We start from the raw sequence: 22,215 nt of genomic DNA on the forward strand, positions 1-22,215 counted from the left end.
TGTGAGGTGATTCATTCACTTTGGAAGGAGCAATAGGAATAAAGAGTACTGGGCTAAGGTAAGATTCTTGGTAGTGTAGATGAACAGAAAGATCACGGTGTCCATGTGCATAGACCCATAAAAGTTGCCACCCAGGTTGATAAGGATGTTAAGAAGGCACACAGTGTGTTAGCTTTTATTGGTAGAGGGATTGAATTTCGGAATCAGGAGGTCATGCTGCAGCTGTATAAAACTCTGATGCGGCTGCACTTGGATTATTGCATAAAGTTTTAGTCACTGCGTTACAGGAAGGATGTGGAAGCTTCGGAAACTGTTCAGAGAAGGTTTACTAGGATGTTGCCTGGTATGGAGGGAAAGTCTTATGAGGAAAGGCTGACGAACTTGAGGCTGTTTTTGTTAGAGAGAAGAAGGTTAAGAGGTGACTTAGTTGAGACATATAAGAAAATCAGAGGGTTAGATAGGGTGGGCAGTGAGATGCTTTTTCCTCAGATGGTGATGGCTAGCACAAGGGGACACAGCTTTAAATTGAGGGGTGATAGATATAGGACAGATGATAGAGGTAGTTTCTTTACTCAGAGAATAGTAGAGGCATGAAATGGCCTGCCTGCAACAATAACTCTCTAACTTTAAGGGCAGTTAAATGGTCATTGGATAAACGTATGGATGAAAATGGAATAGTGTAGGTTAGATGGCTTCAGGTTAGTTTCAGGTCGGCGCAATATCAAGGGCCGAAGGGCCTGTACTATGCTGTAATGTTCTATGTTAGAACTCAAGATAGACGAAGAGAAATCTTGAACAGGGAATACTTGATTATGCATCCTCTCAGCTCCACAGTTGGGTTTAGACTGCTTCCCCTTGTTCCATCTGACCTACTCTACAGGGTAAAATACACCCAACTACATACATAATGCCAGTACCCTTTAATATTTCTCTTAATATATCAGTTATTTACAAAACAAATTGTGGCGGTGAGGGGGGGGGGAGGTGGAAAGTGATCCTTCCATAATATATATGACATGATCATTCTCTCAAGGGAATGGCTATTTCTCGAAGACCGTCTCCTCATCTCAGCCTTTTTTTATAGCATAATCTCCTGGGCTTCAGAAGCTCCTATCGTTCTGCAGTTTTGTCCCTCTCTGACTGTTGTCACCTCCCTGGATACATCCAACCTGGGGTCGGAGACACTTGACTTGGTCAACACAACCGATCCCATTTGGTCTGGCTTGGTATTCTGAGGGACACCTTCTTGTTCTTGCTCTCGCTCTCTCTTTTCCTACCGCTTCCACCCCCAAACATAGTTGGTGAGGTGTGGCAACCAGCTGCTCTGCATATCTCCACCAGCCCAGTTCATCCCAAGTCTGTACTGTATATGTCAATGAACCTGTTTGAGCCAACCACAGATGGGATCAGTTTTTCCCATCCAATTCCATGCCATTGCAATCTCTCCTCTTTGGAGTACCTTTGACCATGATGTTCCTGCCCTTCCAGCAGTCTGTCTGTCTTGATTTCACTCGACCACCTCTCTGATTTCTTCCAACCACAAACATGGTTCTAAGTTGGTGGCTGAACAGTAAGGACACTGGTGAGCACTGGGTCATCATTGTGTGGTGTGTTCCTGTACATGCTGAGAAACTTGAGGGCTTTAAGGCCTGCTTCAAGATTTGAAAATATCTCTGCACCTGGCTGTTTGTCACAGGGTTATACAAAGCTGATCTCACATATCTGACTTCGTGATTTTCCAGGTAATCCTTGAATTCTTGCACCACAAACTGTGGACGATCGTCACTCATAACTTGTTCAGGGTTCCTGAATCTGGTAAACATTTCATCTAGGTTCATCTTTTATTGCTCCAACCGATAACTGACATCATTACTGCCACTTCTGGCTACTTGGAGTGGGCATCCATGACCATTATTAACATCCATCCCTCTACCGGTCCCATGATATTGACATGAATCAGCTACCATGATTATTGAGGCCATTCCCATGGGTAAAGGGGTGACAACAGCGATGCCTTCCTTACGAATGCTCAGAATTCACATCAACTTGCTTTCTTCTCAATCTGGGAGTCTATCTTTGGTCACCAAAAGTAGATTGTGGTTGTTTCTTTCTTTCACACCACACCGGGGTTCCCTTGGTGCACTTATTTCCTCTTAACTGGGGAGAGATAAGTTTTGCATTGATACCTTGCCTTCCTGGGAAAGGTATATAATTTTCTGGTTCCAGTTGGAAACATCCTTATTTCCCAGGAATGGTAACATTGACAAAACATTGCATTGCCGTGTTTCTCCGACTGTTGGTATTTGATTTAATATGATTTGGCTGACTAAGCCAGTGCCCATCTCTGAAATTGTGCTGTCGTTATTGACAGTAATCTTGTGTGCAGGCCAATAATGAAGGTTAGCAGCTTATGGTCTATCAGCAGCACTAAGTGCCTGCCAGACATGCAAACTTTTAACACTGAGCACAGTGCCCAATTCTTCTTTTTCCACTTGGTATACTTCTCCTCCACTTTCAATAGTGACTAGTGACCTCAATGTGAATGCAATGGGCCTTTTCCATGGCTACCCTTTTCCAGCAATCATTGCAGGGATTTAGCAGATCAGACACAAATTTGCCATCATAATTGATAAGTCTCAAGAATGATCTCTCTTGAGACAGTATCTGATTTAGGGCCTTTGTGATAACGCCCATATCTGGGGCACCTCGTGTAATCCCTTGTCATCGATTTACTTAGCACAGGTACTCTCTGGGGATCTTCCTTTCTTTTTTAAAAAAAAATTCTCTTCTTTTTCACTTGTAAGCCATGCTCTTAAAACCTTCTTGGTTTTTCGAATACTCCTATTTGGAGGATCCAGTAACCAAAATATTGTCCAGCTAACGGTGGACATTTGGCAAATCACACATAATTTGGTTCCATGTCTTTCTAGAATAGATCTAGCATGGACTTGATGCCAAAAGGAAGCCCCTTATAGTGGAATAGTTCCCTATCTGTCACTATTGTCAGCAGCAGCTGGGAATCCTTTGTGACTCCCATCTGCAATTAGGTTTGCAGCAGAACCATTTTTAAGAATTCCCTTTCCCCAGCCAGTCCACTGAACACGTCCTTAATGAGTAGAAGTGTGTATTGATCTACATAGAGCGCTGAGTTGACTGTGACCTTCAAGTCCACTACAATCCTCACTGCATCATCAGTTTTTAAAACTAAGAAGATTGGAGTGGTCCATTCACTGGTTACTGGTTCCAGTGCTCCCAGGTTCACTAGCTGTTCTACGTCTGTGTCCACTTTTTTGGCCAGTTGGTATGTGGTACCAATCGCAACTTCACACTCCCTGGACGAGCCTTCCGCTTCTACTGAATTTTAAATTCTTCTCCTTTCATTACCCCAGGATTCCCTTGCAGATGTCTTTTATGTATGTACAAAATCTCTTGCCAAATCGTTTTGAGTTTGCCAGTCAACCAACTACACCCCAATTTAACTTTAATTTCTGTAACCAAGAGCGTCCACATAATGCAGGGGAGTCACCTTTACTATGTACTAAGGCAATTTGGCACACTGGTCCCTTTAGCTGTGATTTTACCAGTACATAGCCTTTCAGTGGCACCACTTGTTTCCTCTGTGTCTGTAGTGTAATATTAGTGGGCTTCAATGGCATTGCCTTTAACTTTTTCTTTTTTTGTTAATTTGGGAATCAGAGACACCGCTGCAACAGTATCCACTTCCGTCTTTACTGTCTTCGCTTCCAAATTGGGAAGGTCTCAGAAGTGATTAGCTTCGCTCTGTACCAACAGGATATTTAACCAAAACTCTGACTCTGGGCCTGGCTTTCTGTTTCTCCTTCAGTTGTAGCTGACTCCAGGTTCACTCCTTGGTTGGCAACATGTACCTTATGTCTTGTTTTCTGAACTGCCTCCTTTGAGACACCACTTCTCTTGCTTGAGTTGTACCTAACAATTTCGGGCAATGTGGCCCGCTTGCTTACACCTGTGGCACTGGAGTTCCCCAGTCCAACACATTGACTTCCATGGCCACTCTTGCAACATTCTACATTCAACAGTTGGTATTGCACTCTGCCGAGTTTTTGCTTCCCTGCAGCTAATCCCATTGTCTTAAAATCCAGGTCTCTCTGTGTTAGGAAAATTCAAATGGTCCCACATGGCTTCTTGGAGGAACCTTCTGAATTTCCAATGTTCAACTAACTTTTTTAATGTTTGCTTTTCGGACTGGAGGCCTGAATTGGGTTTTAACACACAGGGTAAACCTTCCTGCTAAATTTAACCCAGCAACACAGAAACGATTTATTGTGTGTAATAATCTATGAAAATTCGATAGGCCAAGAACTAGTTAAAGTAAAAATTAACAACTTTATCTCTTAAAGTATAACAGAGAATAATTAACTAACAACTATTTACAACTCCTTCCACTAAGCTATCGTTTACCTTTCCCGTCCACAATACTAATCCAATAAAACTCCCAATTACGATTTACAAAACAAAACTTCTTATCTCAAAACCAGGCAGCTTTTGGGTTCTTCTCTGTATTTCAGTCTTCTTTTCTTCTTCTTGGGGATTCTGCTTCACAGGTTACTGATCGATAAAGGTACCTTTGGGAGAGCTATTTTTCGGGCAGTGTTCTTATGTGTTGGTGGCTTGGTAGTTCTCCTTTCAACTATTCAATGTTCTCCAGTCTTATACCCCCAAAACATCGGCATTAGCTTTTAAGATTGTCAATATACTAAATTCAAACTGGATTGGAGTTTGGTATTTTTCAGGGTATAACTGAAACTGAACGGCCTAATTCTTAATTGTTTTGTCATCTCCAGGCAACCAACTAATCGAGTTTTTCGACCAAATGTTACATTATATATTAGATTAGATTACTTACATGATTAGATTACTTAGTGTGGAAACAGGCCCTTTGGCCCAACAAGTCCACATTGCCCCGCCAAAGCGCAACCCACCATACCCCTACATTTACCTCTTACCTAACACGACAGGCAATTTAGCATGGCCAATTCACCTAACCTGCACATCTTTGGACTGTGGGAGGAAACCGGAGCACCCGAAGGAAACCCACACAGACACGGGGAGAACGTGCAAACTCCACACAGTCAGTCGCCTGAGGCGGGAATTGAACCCGGGTCTCTGGTGCTGTGAGGCAGCAGTGCTAACCACTGTGCCACCATGCCGCCCATTTTTTCAGAGCACTTTGTTCTGTCAGGTAGTTCTGTTGCTTGTAACTCTCTTAAAGGTATAGTACATCCACATCTTCATACCACCTCATCCCTTAAGGAAAACGGAATCATCATAATGAAAAGATGGCTTTTTTTTCAATTTCTTTTTAAAACACATTACCCTAACATACAGATAACTTCAATATGAGTTCACCTTAACTTCTTCCCATAAACCTACACATACATACATATAAAACATTAAATAAATGCAAATCTCATCTAAACTTTATCAGTTCAATTCGCGATAACGCATCTGCAATTACATTCTTACAACCCCCAATGTGTATTATTTTTAAAGTAAAAGTCTGTAACATAAGACTCCAATGAAATAGTCTCATATTCTTGTCTTTAAAGCCTTCTAAGAATGTAAGTAGATTGTGATCCGTGTACACAAACATCTCCGACACATTCTTCATGACATACACATTAAAATGTTGTAAGGCCAGTACCAAACTCAATGGTTCCTTTTCAATTGTGGACTATTTCCTCTGGTGGATGTTGATCTTCTTCGAAAAGTTACCAATTGGCAGTTCAATCCCAACCTCATCTTCCTGTCGGAGTACAGTTCCAAATCCAATGTCATTAGCATCAATGGCTACTTTAAAAGATTTTGAAAGGTTTCGTGTAGCTAAAACTGGTTGGTGGTTAATATTGATTTCAAATGGTCGAATGCCTCTTTTGCATGGTTCTATCCACTGAAACTTTGTGTTCTTCTTAAGTAAATTGGTTAATGGTGCTGAAGTTTGCAACAAACTTCTGATAGAATCCGCTGAAGTTTGCAACAAACTTCTGATAGAATCCGCTGAGTCCTAAGAATCAAAGCACCTCTTTCTTTGAGGTTGGTCATGGAAATTCCTCGATGGCCTTTGTCTTTGCATACCGTGGGGTCAACCTTCCATGACTGATGTTATGTCCCAAAAATGTCACCTCTGCTTTCACGAATTCAGTTTTGTTTAATTTTATTACCAGTTTTGCTTCTCATAGTCATTCAAAGAATTCTGGCAACTTTACCATGTGATCTTTCCAGGACTTCGTAAGGATCACTACATTGTCCAAGTAGACTGCACAGTTTGTTAACCCAGCCACAACTCTGTTCATGAGTCTTTGGAATGTGGCGGATGCATTCTTCATTCCAAAGGGCGTTACTTTAAACTGATATAGCCCATTTGGGGTTACAAACGCAGAAATTTCTTTCATCGTCTCAGTAACCACACATTAACCACGCTAGTAACCATGCATTAAGTCCAACTTGATGTAACTGGCTTGTTCGACTTTCTTGATACAGTACTCCAATCTATGGATTGGATATGAGTCTGATTTTGTAACGGCGTTGACCTTCCAATAATCCACACAGAATCTTTGAGTCCTGTCCGGTTTGGGAACTAAGATGATCAGTGAACTTCTTCAAGCATGGCCTCCATTTCCATGTGGACCTGTCTGGCTTTGAAAGGATTAAACAAGTAGAGGTGTTGTTTTATTGGAGCAGTATTCCCTACATCTACTTCATGTACAATAGCATTAGTCCTTCCCATCTGATTCTTACATATGTCTTTATATTGCAGTAACAAATCTTTCAACTGCGCTCTATGCTTCTGAGACCGATAGCTTACTAACCTATCCCACTCCTCAAGGACTTCTTCCTTTTTTAATATATCTTGAGGCACACCAAATCCATATCATCTGGATTTCATTCCTCACTCTGCAGAGCAGTAACATAGAACATTCCAGCGCAGTACAGGCCCTTCTACCCTTGATGTTGCGCCAACCTGTAGTACCACTCTGAAGCACATCTAACCTACACGATTCCAATCTCGGTCATATGACCGTCCAATGACCATTTAAATGCCCTTAACGTTGGTGAACCTAGCACTATTGCAGGCAGTGCATTCCACACCCCTACTACTCTCCAAGTAAAGAAACTACCTCTGACATGTGTCTTATATCTATCACCCTGCAATTTAAAACTTTTTCCCCTCGTGCTAGCCATCACCATCCGAGGAAAAAGACTCTCACTGTCCAACCTATCTAACCTTTGATTATCTTATATATCTCAATTAAGTCACCTCTCAACCTTCTGTCTAACGAAAACAGTCTCAAGTCCCTCAACGTCTCCTCGTAAGACCTTCCCTCCATACCAGGCAACATCCGACTAAATCTCCTATGAACCCTTTCCAAGGCTTCCATATCCTTCCTATAATGCGGTGACCAGAACTGCATGCAGTACTTCAAATGTGGCCGCATCAGAGTTTTGTACAGCTGCAGCATGACCTCATGATTCCGAAACTCAATTCCTCTATCAACAAAAGCTAACACACCATATGCCTTCTTAACAACCCTGTCAATCTCGGGGGCAACTTTCTTGGATCTAGGCACATGGACACGGAGATCTCTCTGCTCATCTACACTACCAAGAATCTTATCATTAGTCCAGCATTCTGCATTCCTGTTACTCCTTCCAAAGTGAATCACCTCACATTTTTCCGCATTGAACTCCATTTGTCACCTGTCAGGCCAGCTCTGTAACTTATCTATGTCCCTCTGTAACATCCTTCGTCACTATCCATAACTCTACCGATCTTTGTGTCATCCACAAATTTACTAACCCATCCTTCTATGCCCTCATCCAGGTCATTCATATAAATGACAAACAACAGTGGACCCAAAACAGATCCCAGAAGTAACTGAACTCCAGGACGACTATTTCCCTTCAACCACTTCTTTCAGCTAGCCAATTTCTGATCGAAACCACTAAATCACCCTCAATCCCATGCTTCCATATTTTGTGCAATAGCCTACCGTGGGGAACCTTATCAAATGCCTTACTGAAATCCCTATACACCACACCAAATGCTTTTCCCAAATCTACCTGTTGGGTCACCTTCTCAAAGAACTTAATAAAGTTTGTGAGGTACCACCTACTTTTCACAAAACTGTGTTAACTATCCCTAATCAACGTATTAATCTCTAGATGATCATAAATCCTACCTGTTATAACCCTTTCCAACACTTTACCCACAACCGAAGTAAGGCTTTCAGGTCTATAATTTCCAGGGTTGGCTCTACACCCCTTCTTGAACAAGGGAACAACGTTTGCTGTCCTCCAGTCTTCTGGCACTATTCCTGTAGACAATGATGACTTAAAGATCAAAGCCAGAGGCTCGGCAATATCCTCCCCGTCTTCTCAGAGAATCGTAGGATAAATCCCATCTGGGCCAGGGGACTTAGCTAATTTTACACTTTCCAAAATTGCTAACACCTCGTCCTTATGCCCCTCAATCCCATCTAATCTCGTAGCCTATTTCTCAGTATTCTTCTCTTTTTCTAGTGTGAATAATGACAAAAAGTATTCATTTAGTGCTTCCCCTATCTCCTCTGACTCTACACACAATGTCCCACTACTATGCTTGATTGGCCCTAATCTTACTCTAGTCATTCTTTTATTCCTGATATAGCTATAGAAAGCCTGAGGGTTTTCCTTGATGCTATCCACCAATGACTTCTCATGACCCCTCCTGGCTCTTCTTAGCTCTCTCTTTAGGTCTTTCTTGTAACTCTCAAGCACCATAACTGAGCCATCACACCTCATCCTAACATCAGCCCTCTTCTTCGTCTTTATAAGAGATTCAACTTCCTTAGTAAACCACAGCTCCCGTGCACACCAACTTCTTCCCTGCCTAACCAGTATATACTTATCAAGGACCCGCTGTACTCGGTCCTTGAATAAGCTCCACTTTTCCATTGTGCCCATCCCCTGCTGTTTCCTTCCCCATCCTATGCATCCTAAATCTTGCCTAATTGCATCATAATTGCTTTTCCCCCAGCTATAACTCTTGCCCTGCAGTATATACCTATCCCTTTCCATCACTAAAGTAAAGATAACTAAATTGTGGTCACTATCACCAAAGTGCTCACCTACCTCCAAATCTAACACCTGGCAGGGTTCATTACCCAGTACCAAATCTAATATACCTTGCCCTTGTTGGCCTGTCTACATACTGTTTCAGGAAACCCTCCTGCGTTGGACAAAAACTAACCCATCAAAAGTACTTGAACTTTAGTATTCCCAGACAATATTTGGAAAGTTAAAGTCCCCCATAACCACCACCCTGTCACTCCCACTCCTATAGAGGATCATCTTTGCTATCTTATCCTCTACATCTCTGGAACTATTTGGAGGCCTGTAGAAAACTCCCAACAGGATAACCTCGCCTTTCCTGTTTCTAATCTCAGCCCATGCTACCTCAGTAGAGGAGTCCTCAAACATCCTTTCTGTAACCATAATACTGTCCTTGACTAACAGTGCTACACCACCCCCTGTTTTACATTTTCTCTGTTCTTACTGAAACATCTAAATCCTGGAACCTGCAACAACCATTCCTGTCCCTGCTCTATCCATGTCTCCGAAATGGCCACAACATCGAAGTCTCAGGTACCAACCCATGCTGCAAGTTCACCCACCTTATTCCGGATGCTCCTGGTGTTGAAGTAGACATACTTCAAACCAACTCCTTGTCTGCTGGTGTCTTCTTGCGATCTTGAAATCTTAGTTCTGACTTCACTACTCTCCTCCTCCCGTATATTCGAGCTACAGTTTTGGTTTCCATCCCCCTAATTAACACCTGTTTCTCCAGTTCTTTTTCTCTCATATAATATGGTTTCAACATTTCACATAAAATACTCAATACCTTTTTTTCTTTCTGGCATCTTTACTAGGTAGTTCACCTGACCCAACTTTTTCTCAATTGATAGTGACCGCTAAACCTGGCTTTGAAGGGATCTCCTGTAACTGGTAACAGTAGTAACATGTCATCCCCTTGGGAAAATATCCGAGTCTCAGAGCTTTTATCTGCCATCCGCTTCATTCTATACTGCGTCCTGTTTAGGTGCTGTTTAGCTAACTCACCTATTCTAGTCTCTCTCTCACCTCCAATACATAAGTGTGAGATCTCCGACTTTGGTCCTGTCAATTTTTCTTTAATTAATTTCAAAGGGCCTCTCACTTCATGACCGAATATTAACTCAAAGAGAATGAACTGAGTAGATTCATTTGGGGCATCTCTAATGGCAAACAATATGAGTGGTATACCTTTATCCCAATCATTTGAGTAATCCTGACAGTTTGCTCTCAACATGGTCTTCAAGATCTGATGCTACCTTTCTAAAGCTCCCTGGGATTCAGGATGATACGCGCTGGATTTAAAGAGCTGTGTACGTAAGCTCTCCATAATCTCCTCAAAGGGCCTAGCAGTAAAATTTGATCCTTGGTCCAACTGAATCTCTCTGGGTAGCCTATACTCTGTGAAGAAAGCTACTAACTCCTCGACTATCCTTTTTGCCTTGATACTCAGTAATGGAATTGCCTCCGGAAATATGGTAGACACATCCATTATGGTTAACAAGTACTGGTTCCCACTTTGAGTTCTTGGGTGGGAACCTACACAATTAATTATAACCTGTGTGAAAGGTTCTTCAAATGCAGGAATTGGTAACAAAGGTGCTAGTTTTATTACTGCCTGTGGCTGACATACCATTTGGCATGTATGAGACTATCGGCAAAAGTTAACCACATCCTTGTGCATTCCAGGCCAATAAAAATGTTTTTGTACCTTAGCCTGAGACATTTATACCCCTAGGTGATGTCCTACTGGTGGTTCATGTGTTACCCGTAGCACCTCCTATCTGTATGCTACCGGCATGACAATCTGGTGCACTTCAGCCTGTTTCTCCTCTGCACTAACCTGCTGTGGTCTCCATTTCCATCTTAGGATTCTATCTTTCAGATAGTAACCCTCTGAAATATTCTCTGCCTCCTTTCTGGAGTATGCATCCACATATATATCTTTCATTGTCTTGACCTGCTGTTGCAAGTCTCTTACCTTTTCAGGACCAAACACTTCTGTCTGATTCTCTGCCTGTTCAGGTTCTTCCTACACCATTACGTCAAATAGGGTATTTGCTAAATGAACCTCAACTTCTTGATCTTTCTGTTTACTTTTCACTTCGTGCTGCAATTTATGATAGTGGAATCCAAATACCACACAATCTGGGAAAAATACCAGGATATTTCTCTTTTAACACCTCCGTTTCTAGGTGTTTCTTGGGCTTCTCTACAACAAGGGGTGTCACTTCCACCTTGGATCCTGCCAAACCATTCCCAAGAACAAATTGAATTTCTGGAACTGACTCTCTGTCAGTCTCTGTAACTTCACCAGTCTTGAGTTGGCACTCCAACCTGATTTTACATAGGGGAATGCAAACTTTCTGTCCACCTATCCCACAAATTACCACACTTTCGGGTAACAGATCAGAAAGAGTGCATATTCGCTCATCCCTTACTATCAGTGACTGGTTAGATCCTGCATCTCTCAAAATTATAACTTGTTGTCCTTCTCCCTCTGTTCGTTCTGAGTAAATTTTACCCACAGAGGCAAATTCTTTGTTGAAATCAGGTACTAACTTGATACCCAGCCCCTGCCTAGGCTGTGAGCTCCTCGGCTCTTCCTGGGGTCTCCTCTACTACGTTCAGTAATGCCATTGGCTAAACTTCTTTCACCACATCTTTTCCCACAGTGCCTTTCTTTAATGAACAGCGCTGTGATTTTACGTGTCCCACCTTCTGGTAGTGAAAACACCTTTTCCCAGAGCCCTTCTGAAACCACTGGCACTGTAGTTTTCTGTGTCCCACTCCATTATAGTGAAAACACCTCAGGCCTTTCACCTCATTTCCACCCTCTTGGGCTTCTTTTTATCCTATGGTAAATTCTTACCAGCGCTCTTAATTTTTGGTTTTGTAGTGTAGGATCTCCCCTTCTCCCTTCTCCCTTCTATCCCTCACATGATGAAATTCTGGCCAGAAGCTTGTCTTATGCACCAGCATCTGCTAATTCTGCTGCCCTTCTTGCTTCCTGAATTTCCTGTTCCTCCACATGAATTCTTACCATCTCTGGAAGTGGGTTTTTAAACTCCTCCAGCAGAATAATCTCTTGTAGAGCCTCAAAGGTCTTATCTATTTTCAAAGCATGCACCCATCGATCAAAATGACTATGTTTAATTCTTTCGAACTCAATGTAAGTCTGACCTGATTTCTTCTTTATGTTTCTGAACTGCTGTCTATATGCTTCTGGTACCAATTCATAAGCACTTAAATAGCCTGTTTAGCCTCTTCATAATCTCTTGACCCCTCATCTGACAGTGCAGCAAATATCTCACTAGCTCTGCCTACCAGTTTAGTCTGAACTAGCATTACCCATAAGTCCTCAGACCACTCATCTGCCTAGACAGTTTTTCAAATGAAATAAAGAAGGCTTCAACATCTTTCTCATCAAAATGTGGTAGAGCTTTGACATATTTAAATATATCACTACCTTCTCTTTTAATCTCCATCCTGTTAACTTGACTTTGCTTAATAAGTCACAATTTTTCAAATTCAAATTCTCTCTTTTTGGTCAGCTAAGAACTTTCTCTTTCTTTCTTTTCCCCCCTCTCTCTCCTCTTTTTCTCTCTCTTCTCTCTCCCTCTTTGCTCAGCTAAGAACCTTCCCTCTCTCTCTTTTTCCTCTCTCTCCCTCTCCTCTCTCTCTCTTTCTCTTTGAGGATCTGAAACCAGAATACAGGCTGAGGTAACTAGTTGTTGTCAGGAACAACCACTTAACAGATGTTCTTAATAACTTAGCTGGCAGTAAAATGGCTTCTCAATGCAAATAATATGACAAAATGGCTTCTAGGCTGCAAACTGACAATTCTGCTAAAAGCTGCATAAAATGGCTTTTAATTCTGCTATAGCTGCATAATTGACGAACCATTGTTTGCTTCAATAGAGATTAGCAGACAATGCTCCCTTTACAGCATAGAAATAATTAGACTAGATAAGACATTACTGGCTATCCTAACTGACCTTCAAATGCAGGTGCAATGGCTCAGTTAGTGAGATAAGTGTGGCCGAAGTGTTGGAAAACAAAGTTGGTTCCCAGGAAATATCATTGGACCAAGTAACTGTCAAATAAAACAATATCATTTATTGATTGGTAATTGTCTGAATGGACTATGCCATCATAGCCTGTTCCTTCCTTGAAGAAAAGTGTAAAAATGTCTTTGTTTTAAGCCATGAGCGCAGCTCCTCTGGTGAACACAGAAGTGTATAACCTCCTGTGTTTCTGGACGATCTGTGCCCAACCGTATGAAGAAATAAAGAGTGAAGTCTTAAAGGACCAGACCAATTGCGAATGTTTATTAACCAATCGTGGAACCGAGAGACCCCGCCGGGGGTCCAGATCTTCACCTTTGTTTCTCTTCTAACTCCATTTTCCTCAATTGTAATTTTAAGTTTTTCTACCTCTACTGCACTTCTGTGTTCTCTGACATACCTAAGTGTTTGAGTAACTCTTTTATAATTTCAGCTTTACTTTTGTCAATAGTTAAACCCAAATCTAACTTAATTGCTAATTCTAAAAGTATTGCCTTTTTCTTGCCTTCTAAACTTTCTTGGCAAATTTGAGAATCATCTTCCACAATTTTAAGAGTAATTTCTCTCACTTCTAATTTAATCAACTACAAGTCACTGAAATTAAACAAATTGTCTCACCCACGTTTTATTTAAAGATCTATGACTTACAAGGATGCCTTCCTTGAAGAAGCTCTCTTCCTCCCTCTACAAAACTTACAAGGATGCCTTCCTTGAAGAAACTCTCTTCCTCCCTTTACAAACAAAGACTTCAACCTACTGCGAATCCTCTTACAAGGATGCCTTCCTTGAAGAAGCTCTCTTCCTCCCTCTACAAAATTCCTGAAGAAGGGCTTATGCCCGAAACGTCGATTCTCCTGTTCCCTGGATGCTGCCTGACCTGCTGCGCTTTTCCAGCAACACATTTTCAGCTCTGATCTCCAGCATCTGCAGTCCTCATTTTCTCCTTAAAGATCTATGACACTAACCTACCAAGTGTTTAAATCTGGGGAGTTTTGTACCCCCAGATCTATTCAAATCTGTCTAAACCAGTTCAAATCCTGATGACGAGCCCCTAAACTGTTACGACACGAGGTAAACCCTCCTGCTCAATTTAACCCAGCAACACAGAAAGGATTTATCCCATGTTGTAATCTGTGAAAATTTGATAGGCAAAGAACTAGTTAAAGTAGAAATTACAACTTTATTTCTTAAAGTATACCAGAGCATAATTAACTAACAACTATTTACAACTCCTTCCACCAAACTATCTTTTACCTTCCCCTTCTACAATGTTAGTCTAATAAAACTCCCAATTATGATTTACAAAACAAAACTTACCTCAAAACCAGGCAGCTTTTGGTTCTTCTCTGTATTTCAGTCTTCTTTTCTTCTTCTTGGGGATTCTGCTTCACAGGTTACTGATCAATAAAGGTACCATTGGGAAAGTGTTTTTTCATGCTGGTGGCTTGGCAGTTCTCCTCTCAACTATTCAATGTTCCCCAGTATTATACCCCCAAAGATTTTGTCATTGGCTTTTAAGATTGTCAATATACAAAATTCAAACTGGATTGGAGTTTGGTATTTTTCGGGGTATGATTTAAACTGATTGGCCTAATACGAATCTGTGTTTATGTTCCAGGCAACCAGCTAATTGAGTTGTTCGACCAAATGTTATTTTTTTTTTCAGAACAGTTTGTTCTGTCAGTTGGTTCTGTTGCTTTTAACTCTCTTAAAAGCACACACGTCTTCGTAACAGATTGCTTCCCCTAGTTCCTACTTGACCTGCTCTCTCTAAAGGCAACACATGCTCAGTTGCATACATAACAAAAAGCACCCCTTCCACTCCGCACCAAATTCCCATGCTGCCTCCAAATTCCCTGAACTATATACTCACTTTGGCTGTGTTTTACTCCTGATATGATCTGTCCTTCATGACTGAGTATGAAACAATTAAATGTTTTTAAAACTGATGTTCCTTTTAAACAATTTATGAACAGAATGGAAAACAATGTTGCATTTCATTGGTGAAACTGATTTTATTTTGTCAGTCACCAACAAACTGGAAGAATAGTAAATTTTTTAATGAATAATTTGAATATTCCTGTATGCAAATGCTGCTTTTTTTTTTGCTGCTTTCAATTTCACTCATTTATGGTTTCCCTTTAGTTCCATGCCCTTTCTACCAGATTTCTCAAGCCTTTTGCATAACTAGGTTGTATTCTGTAATTTCCTTTTTATTGTTCACTGTATGAACAATTAATTTCTGTTTTTCATGAGATTTGCTCATTTTCTTTTAAAGAGGAGAAAAATAAAGTAACATGAATATAACTAATTTTGGTTTTTACTCTTTTCACCATATTAGTGTAGTTGTTTACATCATTGACCTTGTCAAGTAAGAAAACTTTGTTTGGAAAACTTTGCATGTTAATTGCTATTATTGTTTCATGTACAAAAATTAAAAATAAATTGATTATTGTTTTAAAATGCTCCCAGAAAATACCTGAAAGATGTAAAATTTTAACCATATGAATTGAACCAGGCTTTTTTCTTAACAAAAAATAGTTTAGAAATGAGCTTGTGATTTAATGAAATCTGGCCCTTTTGTGATTTCTACAATATTTCCAATTAAATAAACAAGAACACCATTTGACTGTCCTCCATGGTTTTAATAATTGGCAGCACTAATTATTCTTGGAGAATCAGTTTTAAAGGATAGGTCAACAAAGATGCAGTGAAAGACTTTTAAGGTTATATTTCAGGATGCACAGAATGGATACATTCCAAAAAGTAAGAAACATTCCAAGCCACAGACCTGCCATTTGTGGTTAACTAGAAAGGTTAAACATAGTGTCAAACTTGAACCCCATGTGCAAAGACAGTAGCAGGTCTGTCAAATGACATTGGACAGAAATGTTTTTGCTTTATAGTAACAAAATCTAGCACAAGCGCAAAACAGAAATACTCAAGGATCGTAAGAGTTTCAATAAATACTTAAAGAAGAGTTAACAGAATGAGTTAGTCCTATAGAAAGTGAGTCTGGAGAAGTAATAATGGAAAAATTAGATGGCAGTTGACTTGAGCAGAGATTTTGCATTCAGTTTCAGTGTAGAGGATAAAAGTAACATCTAGAAGCAGTGATATTTATGGAAATGAAAGGGAGAGAGGAACTCTGGAAAAGAACTTAAGTGGTGTTGAGAAAATTGATGGAGCTGATAATTGCCTAGATTTTGGATGTCATCCTAGGCTTTTAACTGAAGTCACTAGTAAGATAGTTACATTGGTTTGAATTTTCCAAAATGTCCATTGATTCATGGAATGTTCCATTTTTAGATTGGAAGATAACTAATGTAGTTCCTTTAGTCAAAAAGTGGAGATAAAAAGTGGGAAACTAGCCAGTTAACGTTTGTCTTCAGAGCAAATTTAAAACTGTTATTCAGGTGTTACAATAGGGAAGTAAAGTCCTTTTTGAATATTTTAAGGCAGAAATAGATATATCACTTGTTAAGTAAAGGGGTGGGGGATTAGTGGTTGGGTGGGAATGCAGATTTGAAGTTACAATCTGATCAGAGGTGACTAAGGAAGCTTGGAACTGAGTGGCCTACTCCTTGCTTGTGTTTGCAATTTTTTTTTAGTTTAGTGAGGCGGTGATGGTAGTTTTGACTTTTCCATGGAAATGGAACTCCTTTTTATACTGGTTTGTTTAAGATTTGGTAGATCAGTGTTTTAAATGGACTGTCATTACAGTTCTGCCAAATATAACCAAAGCTCTTATACTTTGAGCTATTACACATGGGAAGTTCAACATATCCTTTTCTAAGCTTCTTTAACATTTTCCACTTTTCTTACCCATTAAAATATGCAATGTTTGACATATTTAGAAATGAAAATCTTACTTATCTAAAGCATTTGCTGCTATCTACCGAACTACTTGAATTGTTATATTGCAGTTATATTGCTAATTGAACACCCAAGATCTGCTTTTTGTGAAACAAGACTGAAAATCCAAGGAAATTTTATTTGTTAAGCTAGGAAATAATCATAGCTTTTCATTTTCTTGTTTACTATGTCTTAGTAGCTTTGATCTTTCTTCTTTACTTTGCAGATTGACATTTTGATCAACAATGCTGGTCGTTCCCAACGCTCCTTATTCCTGGACACCAACCTTGATGTCTATGAAGCCATAATGCACCTGAACTTCCTTGGTACAATCTCGCTGACCAAATGTGTGCTACCTTACATGATAAAGCAGGAGAAAGGACAAATAATCACTGTCAGTAGTTTGGCAGGTCTTGTTGCTGCCCCTATTTCTACAGGTTATGCAAGTAGTAAACATGCTCTTCAGGTGATAATAATTGCATTCAGTAATTATTTTAGTTGTCACAAAGTTATCTAATTGACCTTTTCTTCACTGTTAATTTTCTGATGTCATGGTTCCTTTTCACAATTCTGTGCTATATTGAGTTAATTATTTTTAAAAGAGATGTATAAACATTATGTTAAATCATAGAACTAAAATGAACAACAGTGATATGACTGTTTTAATTTTACTAAAGAAAATTGAAACGTCATTTTTAAAGTGATGTGATTTTTCAGTTAAAGCAGATTTGGTGTATACAGTTGATCTTGTTTCTTTGCTGAGAATTCATAGGCTGATGTGAATTTGATGGGCTGAATGGCCTGCTTCCACACTGTATGAATTCTATAAGGTCACCTCTCAGCCTTTGATGCCCCAGGGTAGGAAAAAAAACCCAGCCTATTGAGCCTGTTCCCTGTAACTCAAACCCTCCAGCCTCAGCAACATTCTTGTAGATCTTTTCTGAACCCTTTCAAGTTTGACAACATCTTTCGTATAGTAGTGAGACCAGAATTGATTGCGGTATTCTAAAAGTGGCCTCACCAATGTCTTCTTTGTTCTTTTTTAAAATTTTTACGAGCAGGAACAGTTTCTCTCTGTCTACTCTGTTCAGCCCACTCATGACTTTGTAAACCTGTACCAACTCTCCTCTCTACTGCCTTCTCCGAGGTGAACAGTGCTAACTTCTTCTTGCTATTCTCATTCGTGGAATCATTCTTGTAAATCACTTCTGCATTCATATCTTTTCTGTAATGGGGCACCCTGCAATTATATACCATACTCCAGTTGAGGTCTAACAATTATCACCTTCTTGCTCTTGTACTCCATTCCCACCTTTTCAGTATAATGGCGAAAACACTGAACATTGACTGCTCTCAGGAGAATTACAAGGCCTTTTATGCATATATTAGAAGAAAGAGGGAAGCAAGGGAAAGAGTAGGCTCCGAGTCGGTAAAGTGTGGAGATGGCAAAAGCACAGCAATTCGAGCAGCATTAGAGGAGCAGGAGAGCCGACGTTTTCAGTTGGTACCCTTCACTCTGCTCTCCTGTCCCTCTGGTGCTGCTTGACTTGCTGTACTTTTGCCAGCTCCACACTTTATTGACTCCGACTTTCCAGCATCTGCAGTCCTAACTATCTCCAAAGAGTAGGGCCACTCAGGCACTCAAGGACAAAAAGGAAGTTAAGCGAGGAGCTACAGGAAGTGGGAGAGATCCTTAATGAGTATTTTGTATTGATATTCACCAAGGAGAAGGACATGACTGACATTGAGGTCAGAGATAAGTGTGTGAATATTCTAGAGAATGTCAATATATTGAAGAAGGCAGTTCTGGGTATCCTAAATTGCATTAAGGTAGACAAGTCCCCAGTGCCAGATGTGGATCTATCCTGGGTTACTGTAAGAGGCAAGGAAAGAAATAGCAAGGGCGTTAGCAGATAGCTTCACATGCTTTTGAAGCTCCGTGCGTATTGAAGCCCTGTGGCAGGAGTAATAGAGAGGGTCTAGGGGTTCAAAGTCAAGGTGGACCCAGACCCTTTACTCCTGGGTCTGGCGAATTTACCTCACTTAGATGTACATGGGAAAAAGCTTTTTAACATTCTCACTTTTTATGCGAGGAAGAACTTCTGATGTGTTGGGTGTCTGAGAATCCCCTGGGTCTGTTGGGGTGGTGTAAGTTAATTGTGGAACACATTCCTTTAGATCTTCCTTCTTATCTCTACGGTGCGCCAGAAAATGGACAACTTTTACAAGACATGGCAGCCCTTTTTGAAATACTTGGAAGCAGATCTGTCCACCGTTTTGATTAGGGCTTTTGTCTAGCCATGATGGTTTGGTCTGGCAAACCTAAGGCTGTGAGAGGAAGAATTTCAAACAAATGTGGGTTTAATAATTGAGGCTGTCTCAGGTTGAGAGCTGTGGTCTAGTTGCGCTGAGCAGTGTTATTTACTTGTATATTGATTTGTAATAAGTGCAGTTTTTATTTCTTTTGCAGAGTCGTATAGTAGTTGGTTTATTGTTTATTGTTGGTCTTGATGTTATGATGCTATATTTTCATGTTTCTGTAACTTTCTAATTTTGTAAAGAATAGTTTTTCAATAAAAGTATTTAAAAAAAAGGACAGAGAACACAGTTTCCAAGTCTTTTACAAAACAAGCAAATGTGAAGTGAGAAAAACGTTTTTCCTCCAGTAAGTACTTTGGGGTTTGGAATACACTGCCTGGTAATATGATGGAGGCAGGTTTAATCAAGGCATTCAATGCATTGGATGATTATTTAGATAGGAAAAAAATGAGCAGAGTTATGGGGAAAAGGCAGGAGTTGCTATTAAGTCAAAATGCTCTGTGGGCCAGCTCTGACATGATGGCCTGAAATGGCTTCCTTATGTGTGGAAAGATTCTGTGATCTACCAAGTTTTTGCTCACATGCTTCATCTGTATACATCCCTTTTGTAGCCTCTCCCCCTTCCCTTTTTGACAATTTATTTCCCAATTTATCTTGATACTGGTTATCATACATTTGATCCCCTCATCCAAATCATTGGTAGAGATTGAAAATGATTGAGGACCCAGCACTTAGCCCTCTGCCAATCCATTGGCAAACTGTGACTTATGACAAATGATCCATTTATCCTTGCTCTGTTCTTCCTAATACCTAAAGAATCCATTATCCATGTTGCCCCTCCTGCAGGATGTGTTTTAATCTTTGTGGTATTTTTTCATGAAATGCCTTTTGGAAATCCAACTGTCGTACATCTACCATTTTGTTTCTCTATTGTAAATGTTCCTTCATCAAATACCCTAATAAATGAAACATGATTTCCCTTGCATAAAACTGTGATAGCTCTCTGATCACATGATATTCTTAGTATCCTGCTATAACCTTCTTAATAAATTCAAGAAACTTTCCTTATGATAGATGTTTAGGGTAACTTGCCTGTAGTTTACTGCTTTCTGCATTCTTTTTCTGGGTAGCAGGTCATAGTTGATTTTATCCATTTATAATGAACGGTGCTAGTAGATTGGAAAATAGCAAACGTAACACCTATGCATAATTCTACATCTTTTCTAGGGATTTTTTAATTCCCTTCGACCAGAGCTTGCGAACTACCCAGGGATTATAATTAGCACTGTTTGTCCAGGACTGGTCCACTCTAATATTGTGAAAAATGCATTTACCGAAGAGATAAATAAGGTACAGTGAATGTTAATCACCAGAGTTACCAGTGCAATTTTACTAAGATTGTTCAAAGAATTGTTGTTTACACTTTTTTGTTATGAATGGGGTAAATCCCTCCCTGCTAATTTAAACCAGCCACACAGAAATGATTTAACCTGTGCTGGAATCTGTTAAAATTCGAGAGGCCAAGAACTATCCCAAAGGTCACTATTTAAATTAAAAATTAACAACTTTTTAATTTAAAAGTCTTAACAGAGAACAATTAACAACACTGATTTACAACCCTTTTCTCTAACCTATCTTTTACTTTCCCTTCTATAATACTGGTCTGATAAAACCCCCAATTGAGATTTACCAAAAAATTCAAATTTTAAAACCAGCCAGCTGTCTAATCTTCTCTTTGTATCTTCCTCTGTCTTATTTCCTTCTTAGGGTTTCTGTTTCACAAATCATTGATAGATAAAGAGAGCTATTCTGTGGGCAGTCTGTATATGTTGGTGGCTTGGTAGTTCTCCTCCAACTGTTCAATTTTTTTTTCCAGTTTTATACCCCAAAGCATCGGATCATTTCATTGGTTTTACTATTGTCAAAATACTAAATTCAAACTTGATTGGAGTTTTGTATCTTGGGGCATAATTTAAACTGATTGGTCGAATTTGGATTTGTTTTTGTCTCATAGCAACCCAGGTACTGCTAGCTGCTGGATCAAATGTTACATTGTAAATTCTCTAGCACTCTGTGTGCTTGCTAAGTCCTTCAACTCTCTTAAAGGTACAGTAGACCCACAACTTCAAAACACCTTCCCCCTTAAGAAAAATGAACCATCATAATGAAAAGATGGCTTCTTTTTTTTTTCAATTCTTTAACCATATTACCATAATATACACATAACTTTAATCTAGGTTCACCTTAACATCTTCACATATATACATAACATTGAATATACAAATCTCACCTAAACATAATGCATCTGCGATTACATTCTTACGACCTGCAACATGTATGATTTTTAAATTAAAAGTCTGTAATATAAGACTGCAATGAAATAATCTCATATTCTTGTCTTTAAAGCATTCTAAGAATGTAAGAGGATTGTGATCCATGTATGCAACCGTCTCTGACACATTGTTCGTGACATGCATATTAAAATGTTGTAAGGCCAGTTCCAAACTCAATTGTTCTTTTTCGATTGTGGAGTATTTCCTCTGGTGGATGTTGAGTTTCTTTGAAAAGTAACCAGCTGGCAGTTCAATCCCATTCTCATCTTCCTGTAGCAGTACAGCTCCAAGTCCTATGTCACTAGCATCAATGGCGACTTTCAAAGATTTTGAAAAGTTTGGTTTGGCGGTCAATATTGATTTCAAGTGGTTGAATGCCTCCTGGCATTGTTCTGTCCACCGAAATTTTGTGTTCTTCAGCAAATTGATTAACAGTGCCACTACACTGCTGAAGTTTGGAACAAACTTCCAATAGAATCTGCTGAGTCCTAAGAATCAAAGCACCTCTTTCT

General features: G+C 39.8%; 1 protein-coding gene across 2 annotated transcripts in view; it reads left to right on the top strand.

The window, feature by feature from the left end:
* The window catches only part of dhrs7 (dehydrogenase/reductase (SDR family) member 7), a 52,826-nt gene that overhangs the window by 14,574 nt on the left and 16,037 nt on the right, over positions 1-22,215 (top strand). The window contains exons 6-7 of one of the 2 annotated variants that reach the window (XM_043698466.1): positions 17,278-17,517; positions 20,598-20,720. In XM_043698466.1, the coding sequence (XP_043554401.1) occupies positions 17,278-17,517; positions 20,598-20,720 (363 nt within the window). The remainder of the gene's footprint in view (positions 1-17,277; positions 17,518-20,597; positions 20,721-22,215) is intronic. The other variant, XM_043698467.1, reaches the window with a different exon arrangement.

The sequence above is a fragment of the Chiloscyllium plagiosum genome, chromosome 10, assembly GCF_004010195.1.
Source record: "Chiloscyllium plagiosum isolate BGI_BamShark_2017 chromosome 10, ASM401019v2, whole genome shotgun sequence".
NCBI lineage: Eukaryota > Metazoa > Chordata > Chondrichthyes > Orectolobiformes > Hemiscylliidae > Chiloscyllium > Chiloscyllium plagiosum.